Consider the following 15,238-nt stretch of genomic DNA (forward strand, 5'->3'; position numbering starts at 1 on the left):
TCAGTGTTGGGGAATGGGGAGTAACTAATATGATTGTATATTAGACCTGTAGAATTAGGGCAGCCAGCAAAAGTCACTAGTTCAAAATAGAATTACTTATGTGTATCTGGACATAATCTAAAGCTAGACGAAAACCTAAATGATAAAGATTGATTTCTTCCCACATCTTTCTCTCTACAATTGTTTTCCCCCTCCTTCATGGCAACAAGTTTATATATACATAAGGGGTGCTTTTCATGGTGAGGTTAGTATTGATTGTGCAAATGTAAGAATTTGTGACTAGAACTTTAAAAAAGTATAGATAAGTTGGTTTAGGCCTATGCTAAGCATAGAGCTTTTACTTGGAAGAGTGCTGATCTATTTTGTTGACTTAGACTGCTACAGAGTCTAATTCTGGAACATGCAAGTTCAAGCTTATAGAATGCTGGGAGGCTTGAGTTTTGTCTGCGGAGTAGATGGATGGAATCTGTGTACAGGCATGGTTTTAGTTGTTCAGGTGTGCTCTATCCCTATTGATTTAAACAGTGTTCTTAGCATTTGCTCATGGAATGCTTCTTCCTGGCCTATACTTTCTCCTGAAAGAAGCAAAGCAGTAATCACTGCGGAGTGAGCATGATTTCTACCTGTCATGACTCTAAAGTTGGACAAGTGGGAATGGTGTCTGCTGTGGTGAGTGGAGAGGCAACGATCTGAGGAGAAACAAACTAATTTACTAAATATAGTATCAGAATGTAAGATAACACACTATAATACAATATAAATCAAAATAATTGAGAGAAAGATTGTCCGAGAGCCAAAGGCCTTACGCTAATACTGAAGCCTCGCGTGCAGTCAGGAGCAGCAGTAGCAAGCTGATCCGACAGGGCACACGGCGAGATGAGAAGAGGGGCAAGTCAGATGGCCTGCGCCCTTATATCTGTTCCCTTGAGCAGGAATGATAACAGTACTCGAAAAGGCTCTTGGGGAATGTAGTTCTTCTCTTCCAGACAGGTACCCGGAACTAAAGCATTTGCTCTTTAACTCCCAGTGCACTGCATGATGTTGTGATGTGGAATACTGATCACCAAAAATCATAAAACCATGACATTCCACCCCTAAGAGAGGAATAGTCTGCATGCTGGAAGTTGCTGCTGCTCATGTATTTAGTTGGGGGTGTTCAGTGGTAAAGAAAAGTACCCTGAGATAAAGAAAGTTGGCTGTGGGCAAGAGGAGCCTTTGATTCATAAAGCTTCTGTGCACGGATTATCCGGATACTTAACTAAGAGGTTATAGAGGTTCAGTTTACTTAATCTGTATTAATCTGTCCAGCATAAACACACACTAGAAGAGTAGAACCTGGGTTTTTGAGGGTTATTTCAGAAAGATTTACTAGGGTTTTGAATTCTGCCCATGCTACGTTATTGCAAGTGTGATAAGACATATTCGGAAATAGTCTATTCCGTACAGAGTTGGGCTGAATTTAACCATTTTGTAGCAATGGTCTGTGTGTCTATGTTGTAAAAGGCCAGTGTTCCCCAGATGTTTTCTCTTGACTCCTGTCTGCTGTGCACCCTAAAGTCGGTGTAGTTAAGTCCTAATTTACTTATGCTATACTGCAGCCCTGTTATTGGCTGGAGTCACGGGAGAGCGTTAAGGAGCTTCAGCAGCAGTGGACTTTGGGAGTTGTCAGTTGTTCTTTCTCTTCCTATTTCTTATACACCCAATAAACTATTTTCATAGCCATATTATAACTGGATTTCAGATCAAACTGATTGTACTTAAATCGCTCACTTATAAAAACATAGCAGCTTTTGTCTTCCTTGTTAACAACTTAGCCCTGCAAACGTTTGTTCAAAGAACTGTAAGAAAGAAAAGTGCTGCAGAAACAGTAAAGAGCAGAACTGCTTAAGTGCTGTTACCAAGGAATCTGGATGATATGGGATGTGATATGTCCCTTATGATAATGTATTCCGGTCATCCCTTCAGAAATTCAGCCCAGCAGTTTAAGAAATGCTTTCCTTAAGCAAAGGGGAATAAGTAATGTAAGTCTCTAGCTGCAGTGCAAGACTGGAAGAAAATAGAAGAAAACACTAATGAATCCTAATGTGTGTAGTGTGGCAACCTGCCAAACGTGCAGACACTGGTAGAGGAAAACTCAGTGACTTGTTAGAACTTTGGCTCCAGTACAGAGCATTCAGCAGCAGTGTTTGCCTAAAACATCTGTGTTCTTGCGTTGGGGTAGCAGAGCCTCCAGTGGATGTTTAGAATCATCCTTCCTTAAAGATTAAACTGTTAATTCTTTGTAGCTCGCTTTGTAGCAGCTGATTGGCAGAGATAATGCACTGCCTCCCAGAGCGATTATCACCTCTGATCCAGCAGATCAGAAATAGCAAGTAAGAGCGGGAGGCAGCCAGCCTTATCCAGTTACAGTTCATGAAGTTTCCGTGGGTATTTTTACTCCTGCTTTCGAGAGAGAGGCAGACAGGTCACTGCTGATCTGATGTTGTATCCTCTGTCTTTTGAGGTAGTATTTTAGTCCCAAATAGTGTGCGTATGATAGAATGTTTCCCTGAGAAAGACTTGCATGATGACAGCTGTTTCAAACAGTGTTGTAATGACTAATTTGTATCAGTCATGAACGTTTTTTTAGATCCTCTGTATAGGAAATTGCAGACAAGATCTTGACTTGGAGTTGGCACTGGTGTAGGATTGTACTTTGTTTTTCAACAGCATCATAGCTAATAGTTGAACACTTGCAAGATTTCATGGGTTTTTCTAGGCTCTCTGAGGAAACAGTACTTACAAAGGAGAGCAGACCTTTCCCAATAAATGTAATTGCAGCTTCTGAATACTTAACTAAGCAAAGGTTGGGATACAGATGCTCTACTATTTTGAAATCCTTGAAACTTCAAGTGAACAACAGTAATTTTCTAAAGCAACTTCTTGTTGGAAATATTTCTTAATAAAGACTCGGAGTGTAAAAGTAATTGCTTCTGAAGAATTGCTAAACAAGTGCTTGTCAGTGTTAATCTTCTCCTACTGTAAGATCTTCATGTTTTTAAACAGAATAATTCCCAAACTGCAGTGCATTCCATGATGCATTTTTGTCTGTTGTTCTCACTTGAGGTTTGCTTGGATGCTGGGGGGGGGGAACAACAGATCACCAAGTCTTTATCAAAAGATAATTGCTGTATTGTTTTGCCTGTGTGTTAGCATGGCTTACCTTACTGGATTTGTGCTGGTTTTGATTGAAAAAGGCTGAAAGTAAAACTTCTGCAAACTTTACCTGACAAAAGAAGTATGCCGAGTATTCATGAAGTCTATTTCACTGTGTGAAGTGTTCACACAGTAAACTGTCAGCAGTACAAAACACTGAGCTTGAGGAAGCTTGGTTTAGGCATAAATTATTTCTTGTTTCTTTATTGCCTAAAGGAAAGAGTGTTTTCTTGTCTACTACAGACATAAAATAATTTAAATTGTGGCTATAAAGTAAATTTGAATAGAAATCAGAAAAATTTCAGTGATGATAGTAATGAAACATTGGAGTAGATTGCCTGGAAGACATTACAAAGTTTCCATTGCTGGATGCCTTTAACAGATTAAATGCCTTTACATAATATTACAAGCGCGCTGTTTGGAGGACTGGATTAAGTGAAGTCCCTTCTAATTTTATTATGACTAATATTTTTAATTAGGCTTAGTCATGACAAAATTGGTTGAGAAAAATGTCAGTAGAGCTGGGCTAGCTAGATAGTTCTGTGACTCAAATACTACAATTTTTTTTCTAATTTAATAGTCTCTGAGAACATGGGCTGAAAAATCCAGAGTTTTAATTAACTTTTAAAGTGGGTTGCAAATGCAAATACCTGTTTGAAAAAGATGAATTCTAGTAACTAGAATCTCAAAACTGTGTTTAGGTCAAATAAGCAGTGTACATTCAAATTTTTTAAAATAAGTGATGATTTTTTTTTAGAGGTAGTATTTTGTGGTAGTTTGACATTGTATTGTGTTGTAAGAACCTCTTCTGTAGCTGCCAGATAGACTTAGAAAGTCATTAGAACAGATTGCTACTTGGATCTAAGGACATTCTTCAGAGGTTCAGATATAGCCTGATGTCTATGCAGTCCCATACAAGGAAGGCAACATAACCTAGATACTGGTTACAGAAGTTGATATCTGTCCTTTGCTCCCCACAGGTGGGTTTTCTGGTATTCAGACCTTCACTTCTCTGGAGGCTGTATGGCTGGGAATGCTGTAATAAATGTAACAGATCATAGCTGAAGCATGTGAGAATTTCCTCCTAGTATCTTAATCTGAATCTCCCATCTTTTAATTTAAAGCCATCACCCTTCGCCCTATTACTACACTCCCTGATGGAGTTCCTCTCCAGCTTTCCTGTATGTCCTCTGCAGGTACTGGAAGGATGTAGTGAGGTCTTCCCCAGAGCCTTCTTTTCTCCAGGCTGAGCAACCCCAGCTTCCATAGCCTTTCTTGCTCCAGTGCTCTTCCTGTCTTTGTGGCCCCCTCTGGACCTGCTCCAAGAGCTCCACATCCTTCCTGTGCTGGGGAGCCCCAGGCTGGATGCAGTACTCATGATGGGGCCCCATGAGGGCGGAGTAGACTGTAACAATCCCGTCTTTTGATGCAGCCCAAGATGCAGTTGGCCTTCTGGGCTGCAAGTGCACAGTGCTGGCTGTCAAGCTTTTCTCTGACTAGAAATAGTTGGTCAGTTTTATTTTTCCTTTTTGTTGTTTATCAGGCTGCCATAGCACCAGTCTGCCTCCGTAGTAATGTCCTAGGATGTCGTCAGTGGGATACAGAGGTCTCACTGAAACTGCAGTGTTTCGGTTTCACAGTACTGCTGTTATCATTTCATTTCTCAGTTACTGTTGTCTTCCATGTCATCTTTCAGATTTACCTCTACAATGTCAGTTTATTGCTAGACTAGTTGCAGGTGGTGTTTACATGTTCCATGGGCTAAAAAGCTGGCAGGAGTGAAATGACCGTTTTCTTCCTGTTGTTGTTTAACAGTCTATCTTGCCTTATCAGTAGACAATAAATTCCTGTCAAGATGAGACACTAATCCTCCAAGAGTAATTTGAGTCAGTCATCTAATTTTGTGTACTGGGGTTTTCGCATCAAAGAGATTTCATTCTTTAAGCTGTAAACAATTGAAAATAGGAATTGGGTGGAGAACACCTGGGGGGTGCGCGAAGGGGGATGGAGTAGTCAAAATAAACTTGTGCAGTAGTTTGAAAAGTGCTGAAACTGAAAAGTAACCAAGTGACTAAACAAAAAGGAAAGGAACACTTCCACGGCTGTGTTTGTTGCTGTCAGTGTAAAACTGATGGCAGGTAAAAACAGAAGATACGAAACTGTAACAATTTGGCGTTTTAGATTGGTACAGTATGCCTGGATGTCAGTTGTCTTCATGAAGCCATCTCATGCTAAGAGTGTGAGTAAAGCAGAAGTTCTCCAAAATAATCTTTGGGAATGTTTTATCTGTGGAGCCTTCATCAGTTCTAATGTTACTCCAGTGGCTCAAAGCTCCTCCACACTGGGGCTAGTACTGTATACTGTCAGTTTGAAGTTTTCCTTTTCAGTTAAAAATATGCCTAAATTCTCCTGCATTTTGATTTTTACTGCAAACTGTCTCTTCTCTTTAGTAAGAGGTTTCAAGAGTTGAAATTCCATTTGTAATTCACTGCTGTACATGGAGTTCTACCCCAAATCACAGGAGACTTCATATAACTTGTTTGCAACTGTCACTTGAGAACTGCTGGATTTGTAGTTGGCTTGTTTATAATGATTTTAAATAACTAGTATGAAATAATGTTCGGATTACTGATACTGAAAAAGCAGTATAAATCCTGTGAACCTTCTAGTATACTTTGGGATTTTTTTCCTAATTGGAGATAACTTCAAAACATTTGAGCTCATATGTTTTGTGGATCAACTGAGATGACAACACTGCTTTGAAATGTATGAGACAGAAAAAATAGGTTGAGAAGTCATGGGAATTTCTCAGTTTTTTTTTCTAAGGCTCCTTTTATTTTCAGGGTGTGGCGCTAAATTAATTTGAAGCTTCTAATTGGTACAGAATGAAAGATAGTAGCTAATACTCAGAGACGTTTTTCCTCCCGGAAGATGCTTAATTAGCATACCCAGAATATATACTTCTCAATAGCTGTTGATCGCATAAAATCTATCTTCAGAACACTGATTGATGTACAAAAAACGTTGAGTATTGTGTGATTTGTAACTCATCTTTCAACAAATTGTGTACTGACTTTCATGCTGATAAATTAAGAGTTGGGGTATTAAGTTCAGGGGCATAATTGAAAACCAAAGAACTTTGCCTGTTGTGATAGGTGTCTCAGATTCCTCCCATTTTTTTAAACAGGCAATCTTTATTAAAACAAGTAATCTTTATCTCGAGTAGCGGCCCTGTGCTGCATTGTCCTGGCATGGTGCTGCTCACAGTTGCTTTCTGGAGGCCTGTGAGCAGTGTGTGTCTGTGAGAGGGAATATTGTAGGTGATGTCAAGAGTTCCTGCGGTATGCTGCCCTGCCTCTGATGGCAGCCAACAGTTGGTGTCTGCCAAAGGGGCTAGAGTGTAGCAGATGCATAGGGTGAGCCATCTCTGGAACTCAGCTTAAAGCAATTTTTGATTGAGAAGAATCTTTGGACTTTTGTAATACAGTGATTACAATGTGAAGTTCTGTATGTTGGTGCTGCCAGCATACAATTATGGGGGAGGAGGGCAAGACCATTATTTTCCCCCCTTAGGCTTGTCAAAAATATAGTATTTTTGCATAAAATGTCCTTTCATGTCAGGGATTCGGGAGAGAATCTTTTTTTTCCTTGAATATTTGTCTACTTTTCTGTTGTGTAAGAATATGTACATTTCTTTTGTAGCCACGTCATGAATACTTTAATGTCCCAGTGTACTAAATGGCTTCATTCATCATGCATGCAGAATTTCAGAGGAGATAGACCTGTGCCTTACTCATGACAGAACATTACCATCAGCTTGGTGAATCCAGTCATCTTACATCTAATAGAATATCACAACCATTCTCTGCTGTTGTACTTTCCTTCTCCCCTTCTGTTTTACAGTGTTGTCTCTTCACATGTCTCATTTCAACAAAACTTGTGCTTGTCAGCATATGGTTTAACTTTTTTATTGTGTGTAAGCTTGAATTCTTATGCTTAAAAGTTCTGTAGAATTGTATGAACTAAACATCTATATACTGCAACACCTATACTGTAACATTACTTGACCTGTGTTCATAGAATCATGCAATATCCTTTTAAGTTTTGGTGGTATTTAAACATACCATTAAAATTGGTAGATATTTACAGAAAAATCAGTGAAGGAATAGTAGTAGTAGTATGTGGAACTGATACGTATGTACACACAAGTATTAAACATTGCACCTAATTCTACACAGACCTTGCATCTTGAGTAAGATGCTCATACCAGTGTCCTTTTCTGAAGCTGGCACAATAGTGTGCCTTGGCCTACAAGAGAGGGGAGATGGAATTGTTAGGGCAATAAAAATGACTTGTGTAAACCTGGAAATTACATTTCTATTTCAGTGTTCAAAGCACTGGTGTCAGTAAACAGATCTGTTACTGAGGGAGACCTTACAGGTGGTTAGGATGGGAAGGATTTTTAATACTTGAAATATGTCTCCTTCAGTTGATATTTGCAGTTTTAAATGCAGACTACAGTATGTGTTAGCAAACTGCCACATGCATAAATACGATGAACTTTCACTTAAAGAGAGTGAGCAGAACGGGGAGAGCATACATTGCACCCTCTGTTTGGCTAGTAGAAGAGAATATTTTGTGACCTAAAACTAGTACTATTTTTGAAAATTCCTGGAAGGTAATTAGCAAAGAGGTGGCTGCTGAGGTTGACTGTAAGTAGCTAGCTCTGCCTCCTATATGTGGTAATGCACTACATTTCAAACGTTAAACTGACATAAAGATGAGTTGTTTAGGGGATGGGACAAAAGCTTGAGTTAGACATGCAGCATTCTGAAGTTGTAGAAAACAAGATCATAGGAGTGGTTTTCCATTTCCAAGTTTGCCTTTTTTTTTTTTCCTGAGACATTAACAATGTGTCTAAATGTCTGGTTAATGCTGCTTTAGCCCGCATTATTTCATGCCTGTTGGCTTAAAATGCTGTGCATTGAGCTGTAATGAGATGCTGTTTTTCTTGTTACCTGTATACAGCTGCTTGCTTCTAAATGACTAGGTAATGAATTAGCTTTCCTGGCATGTTTGAAATAAAAGTATTGCATGCACTTTTGTCTCATGTGAATGGCTTTTTTCCTCATCTGTGTTGTGATATATTTCAAATTTGCATTGTTTGCCTTGGGTGGTTCTGAGCTGCAGGTAGGGTATAATACTGCAGAATGTATTCCATAACAATTGCATAAAATGTTTGACACTTCCTGAGACGAGTAACACAGACAAAATATAATATAATCCATTTCATTTGTTTCTTAAAAGTAATAATTAATGAAATTATTCTAGCAAAACACACTAGCTTTTAGATGTTACCTTTGAGATAATGTTGTCAGTGTGCGGGTAGGAAGGCGTCTGCCTCAAGGCTAAGGCTGTAGTACTGAAACGGTAAGATGTTACTGAGTTTCACCAGTGAGGAGTACCTGTGGGCAAGTAGCCAATGTCCTTGAAATACATTGCTTTACATTCATTGTCAGCTGAGGACCTTGATTTATTTGAAGAAACTTAATCTTGATTTAAGTATATGCCTGGTGAAAACTACCTGCAACTTCCAGGCAGCAGGGATGATATGCTGAACTGCTTTAAAGGCTGTAGCAATGGTGCACAGTATTTCTTCAGTGTTATTGAGCAACTTTTGTTTGGTGTAATGTAATAAATACTCTGCGTCACTACTGGCTAATTGTCAACTTTCATTCTCGTTTAATCAATTTAAAACTTGGAAATAATGCTTTATTACAAATACTTTCAAGACCTGAAATCTTTGAAATCAAACTTTGTGGGTTTTTTCCCCACTTGTACTCTGTTGCTGTAATTGGTTTATAAGTTTTTTTGAAGGTTTTTTTTTTTTTGTGCAAAGTGCTTGAAGTTTTTGGAAAGGGGAGAGGGGCATCTCCCTTAAAATGAATGCAAAGAAGTAAGAAAAGCAATAGAGCCTTCCCTTCAAGCATTGTCTCCTTCTGGGGGATTTCTTTTGAAATACGCAAGTAAATCTTTAAGCCTGCCATACTGCCTGTCTTCATCAAGGTCACTGTGCTCTGAGCATATTTAAATATTGCATCAGTGAGAAAACCCCGCATCCTTAATACCCTGAGTACTTTCTGTCCAGTTTTAAGTTGCTTTTTTTTTCTTGGAGTTTTTTTATTTGGAAGCCACCTTCACGTGCTCAGCAGTGGCACTGACTTATTTGCAAGTGAACTTGCTATAACATATTTTCTTTCAATGTTAGTCTTACACATTAATTGAACTTAGTGAGGATTGTGAATGTGATCATACTGTGCTACATAGTTAAAATTGGTAGAGACTTAAGTTCTGTTGTTTACAAGATGTATGGCTTTTAATTATGTATTTTACTGACAAATTATTGTTAAAAATATTTAGGAAAGAGTTGAAATATAATTTGTTTGCTGCTTTAACTGCTATCTGCCTTCTTCCTGCTTCATGACATGTCTTGTTTTAGGATGCTAAAGTAAGTTTATTCATACTCTGGATATTAAAACTACTTACGTTTCCCTAAAGACACAGTATCCCTTTTTTAATGTACTATCATATTGTTAATAATTATTGAAATGTGCCATCTAAGATATCAAAGTACTTTTTTTTCCCACAATGTTGTATGATTAATTAATACAAAACTGATGCTAACTCTTTGGAATTGTGTATGAAACTTGCTCTGACTATAAACAAAGCTTTCTAAGGCTAGAATTAACCTAAAATTTTGTATTCTACCTGGTATGGAAGAATTCAATTTCAATCCTGCCAATTTCTCCGGCCGGGTCAGTTTATTGGCACCGGCTGTACCGAGGTACCTTAACTTGGTTTTATGTAAATGAAACATGGGGCCAGCATAAAAAGTCTTTGCTCTTTATAAAGAGCTTGAGGGATACTGTATCTAAGTAGCATCGGTCATTTCATTCATCCATTTATTCATTCTTCCCTAGCAGAAACCCGTGAAACAATTTACCACAAACATAACTGACAAACTCCATTGCAAGATGCTTCCCCATCCTTCTCCCAGTTCATATCTCTATTACTGGGCTGTGATTTGATCCCTGCTGGTGCATCTGAATCGCTTCTTTTTATTATGCTTCAGGGCAATAAAATCTGCCAGCTATTCCTGTGAACCATGACAATCTAATTAGCAGCACTTTGAAAAGTGCAGCTAATGCCATGTTTGCAAACCACAGTGCTTTTATACTGCCATGTCTTTCAACTTCTCTTTTTTAATTAAGCATCTTTCATACTAACTCTCATGTATGGTACTGGTCAGTAGATGTGCAGGATCCATTCACCACTGTCTCAAATTTTCCCTCCTTAGGAAGCAGAGACCCCACGTAGTGTACTTGAAGAAATTGGATTGACATAAGTCTTCACTTCAGCTGATGACATCTCAGTGTTTCATACTGTAAATGTTCACTGCCTTCATTGTAATGTTTAGCTAATGGTGTAAGATGCTGTTTGTCAGTATTACTGTTTTGCTAAGCTGCTTCATTCAGGCCTACAAGGGAAATACTCCTTTGGAAAGGGAACAAGAAATTAAAGGCCAAAAATCATAAATGAAAGGGAATTGGATTTAAATTGAACTCAGTGTCTCTTCTCACTGCATTTATAGGAAAAAAAAATGCATTTAATTTCAATAAGTGTACTGTTTTTATAAGCAAATGACTTCAGGAAATAAATGTATCATTGACATATCTAAATGAAAAGAATACATGGACTCCTTCAAGTATGAAATGTTGTAGAAATTGTGTTGATGCAACCAAAGACTTTTTGTTCATCTGCATTTTTAGTCAATAGCTGCGGTAATTCTGCTTTTATTCAGTTAATGCGTTACGATTGGAAATAACTGTTTACTTCTGAATTTGCCATTATACCAAAGAATCCTCTTAGGATCTGCATATCCAACTGGTTAAAACTGTTAAGGTGGCATTGCTTTTTGCAAGACAGCTGCAAACTGATCATTTACTAGCAGTGAAAGTGTATTTACATGTAATTATCTTGATCAAAACTGTGCAAGTTACTATATTAAAAAGGGAATGCATGTAGTTTAAAAAAAAAAAATCAAAATAGGGAAACTATTTTTAAACCAGTACTGGCTTGCTCTGAACATAGACACAAAAAAAGGAAGTAGCCTTTTTGACTGTATAGAGAGGTACGTAATGAAAATAGGATACTTTTGAACTTGGGAGCTTTACAAAAGGGAGTTTTTATGATTTTCTTTTGAACTCTACAAATTAATTTGTATTTATTCGTGTTTTGTAGTTCCGCTTTAATGGGTGTATGAGAGCCTTTAAGAAAAAGTGTCAGCTTAATTTTGACTACTTTTCTTGACTTACACCTTTCACATGTGACACATCCCTTAAAAACTGTGCAGTAGAACCAACTAATTTGCAGTGAGAATTTTGTATACTACATTCATTGCAAATTGGGTAGAGTGAAATGGAATAATAGTTTGACATTTCTTGCAGACTCTCAGAAGTTGTACACTAGAACTGCATCACTTGAAGAAATTTGTTTGATGTATGTTTTTGAGTTCTGAGAAGGTAGTGGCACACTTTGGAGTAGCAGAGTGCTACTGTGTGCGTGCATGGTCCCTGAGAATGCTCAGCTTTTTTCTCTTCCTGTCCCAGGAACTTCACTGTAGAATTCAAGTAGCACCATGCGTGTTTTCACAAAACTTAGCTTTGGCATTGTTGCTGGGAGCAGTCATGTGGTGCTCGCACAAGCAGTTACATAGCCAGCTGGAGAGCTAGACCAGTGGCTCAATCTGATCTAGACTAAATGTAACCCACCAGCAAAAGGTTGGCACTGACACTTGTTCCCTGATCCAGATCCCAGTAGAGGTGCTGGTGGCAGCAAAGGGGCTGTCCAGGGCAGAGGTGGGCTGGGTCTGGGGCTGCAGTATCAGTGGCTGTGCCAGAGTGGAGCCTAAGAACTCGCAGCATGCAAATTTGTCCATTTAAGCCATTTCTGGGATTTAAATATACCAGATTACTCGAGACCATGTTTAACTGAAGGCACCCAAAAGCAGTCGTTAGCATTTTCCCGGTGCACAAGGGCAGGGATAGATGAGGTTCAAGTGGAGTTAGAAGGACCCTTGGTGTGAGACTGAAGTTGTGAAAACCTGAAGCGATTTCCTATGTATTAAACATTTTTGAAGTTTACACTGTCACTTGTATGTGCTTGGCTGGGTTAAGCTTTGTTGTGATTGTGACAAATAAACTGTTTGACCTTTGTCGTACTGTCCCATTGGTTTAGTTGTAATAAATGTCCATTTTTACACCATTGCTTTGTGCTTATATGTAATTAGTTCTGATTTTCTGCAGAGGGGGAAGAAAAAAGGCTACTCAGTGCTAGTTTAAAAAAAGAGGGGAATTTTATTACAGTGCTTAACTTGCTCTTGAGCACTTTATTAAAAAATGTGCGAGAATACTGTGTCCAAGATTAGTTATTTACATCCATTTCAATTCTACAGAAAGCAATAAATTAGCGAGTTCTTTGGAAGGCTTATCACGTTAAACATGGAATTTATTAGAAGGGATGGTAAAGTGATGCGGTAGTCCCATTTTGTTTGAAGTTAAACCACATACTGATTGAGAGAGGGTTCTAGGTGATGCAAACTCACTGGTCAGCTCCTCAAGTGGAATTATGAACACGGCCATGCAACGTTCACAGTCTTACAATCCTCATTTCAGCCCCAAATTTCTCTTGGCTAATCTGCTTTCTAGCTTTCTAACAGAACTGAACTCCTTGATGTTACCAGCAAAAGCATGGGGAAAACTTACTGTCTTCTTAGGGCATTTCTTCAATCTAATGTGAAAGTTAAATTTTGTTTCTTGAATTACCTGTCTTACCAGGAGGCAAACAAAAAGAGGAGCGAAAGGCATCCGTTAGAACTCCTACATTGTTTAGGTAAAGGATTGTTGGCTTGAGTGTCTTCAGTGTAATTGTGGAATCTTTGTTGAAGAGACTTTCCTAACTGTCTGCTGTTCCTTTTGAGTCAACACCGTGATGGTCACGCTGCGGCTGCCTTTGCCAATTTACCGTGTTCATGGGCTGTGCTTGTACAGCTTGCCTTCCGATCAGTCTCATAGTTTTCTGAGCTGTAATTTGTCAAAGTTACCTTTTATTTATTTATTTACGTATCAGTGACAGATGCTGCACTCAGCTGATGCATCAGAGCTGAATAAAAGGATGGATGGAATAATAGGGAGTTATTTCAATTACAGCAAGCTTACAGTGAAAGCAAAATCAGTGGCACTCTGTAAGTGTAATTTACTTTCCTATATCATTTAATTTTTTGACTAGCACAGACTTTCACATTTTATAAGAAGTGCTGATTCAGGGCAGGAAGTAAGAGCATCTCTGAGCAGGCTCTTGCTTTTCTTCTGAAAGCCATTACTTTGCGCATCCCAAGGATGCTGTTACTGGTACAGGTATATAAATACACCGGATGTGGTAATGCGCAGCTGAATCTGAGAAGGACATCCTGCTGAAGGATGTAATGCTGAAGAAGTTACTTGGAATACATTTCCGACTGTCTGTTTCCATCAGCAAGGGAAAGACCTTCATCTGTGCTTGTTGCCTCTTCATGAAGACGGATGCCTTGCGTTCAGCATGTGAGCGTGGGCAAGTCCTCCAGACACCCATGTGGTAATGGCTACTCAGAAAGCATGGCAACCATGCTGGGAAGGGAAAAGACTTCAGAGCAGTCACCAGCACAAACCTGAAGGCATGCTGCCTTGCCAGGTGCCTGTGTGCCACAAAGCATTCATACTGCTGGTGCTTACGGTAACTCCTGCTCCCTCTTAGCAGCATTCCCTTCTGTTGCACGACACCTGCTGTCTTACAGTCCTGAAACATTTTGGGTAAGCACCTGGAGTTGGATGATTTCTATGAAGTAGTTGGACTTCTGCATTCAAGTTCCTGCTCAGGTACCTTATTCCTTCCACAGGAGAACGGTCAGAGCAGCACCTGTTACCTATCCTGACCTCCTCAACTGGCTGGCCCTGGCAGGAGAGCCCAACTGCTCTGACCCCCTCCTTGCATCTCTTGTGTAGATAACAATTTCATAATCAATCCAAAGCACTTTAGTGATACTTACAAACTTCATCATAAAGTTTGAAAGCAGCTGCTTTAAGCAGTCATTCAAAAAATAAAAGCACACATAAAGCTTGACCACCGTTAATTCACTTTATGTAGTCCTTCTCTGTGGATTACGCAGAATAGCACAAAGTGAGAAGAAGCTATTCCTTGCACATCTAAACCCATCCTGCGTTGTTCTGGGCTTTTCTCCTTTGGAGAAAGAAGCTTAACATTTAGGAATTTCAGTTGCCTTGTCTCTTCAGAGTAAATAGCTCACTTAGCTAATAAGGAAACAAAACCATGCATATGACACTACTTACTTAAGATTATGAAGTATGGAAACAACACTGAAATATATAAACTCTTACGTCTGAGAACTGGTTGAATTCCAGGTTTCATGCTAACAAAAGCAAGCAAAACGTCCCATCTACAGCACTTGTTTCGGTGCAATAAGCAGACAGCGTGTGAAACTGAATAGTTACAGCTACCGGTCCTACAGCGCACAGGTACAGCCAGGGAGCTTGGATCCAGATCTCAAGAAAAAAAGCTGAAGGTTTGGCCATTAGAGTAGCAGAAATAAAGTACATTTAAATTTTACATGCATCTCTGAGCAAGTTTATTATTATTATTATTATAAGAACTTCTTTTTTAAAAAATACAGCTGCTCAGCTTCCCAAATCCCATTACAAAAGTGTGGGGAGAAGGAGCCTTATTACCTGTGGAATTCTCACGTGGGTCTTAGTCGGCGCGTGGTTTCTAATCCTACAGAGGTCTGCTTCACTTATTTCACCCGGCTTATCACAAAATCAGCATCCCACACCTGCCTCTCTTCTGGTCGAGCTTGATAGTTTCCCTCAGATAACCCTCAGCAACAGCCTGCCGCGTGGGCTATACAACACACCACAGATAGATAGAATAA

General features: G+C 39.1%; 1 protein-coding gene across 9 annotated transcripts in view; it reads left to right on the plus strand.

Moving 5' to 3' along the window:
* AP1S2 (adaptor related protein complex 1 sigma 2 subunit) overlaps window positions 1-12,519 on the plus strand; it is a 33,975-nt gene extending 21,456 nt beyond the window's left edge. For 3 of the 9 annotated variants that reach the window (XR_006939146.1, NM_001006261.2, XM_025149742.3), the window contains one exon: window positions 10,553-12,519. Coding sequence is in view for 6 of the 9 variants with exons in the window: in NM_001006261.2 (NP_001006261.2) it covers window positions 10,553-10,600 (48 nt within the window). In the remaining 3 variants the exon portion in view is untranslated. Of the gene's footprint in view, window positions 1-6,897; window positions 8,295-9,694; window positions 9,704-10,552 lie in introns of those variants that run through there. The other 6 variants (XM_015273183.4, XM_025149747.3, XM_040698806.2 and 3 more) reach the window with 3 other exon arrangements.
* The last annotated feature ends 2,719 nt before the right edge of the window (window positions 12,520-15,238 follow it).

This window comes from Gallus gallus, chromosome 1, assembly GCF_016699485.2.
Source record: "Gallus gallus isolate bGalGal1 chromosome 1, bGalGal1.mat.broiler.GRCg7b, whole genome shotgun sequence".
NCBI classification, from domain to species: Eukaryota; Metazoa; Chordata; class Aves; order Galliformes; family Phasianidae; genus Gallus; species Gallus gallus.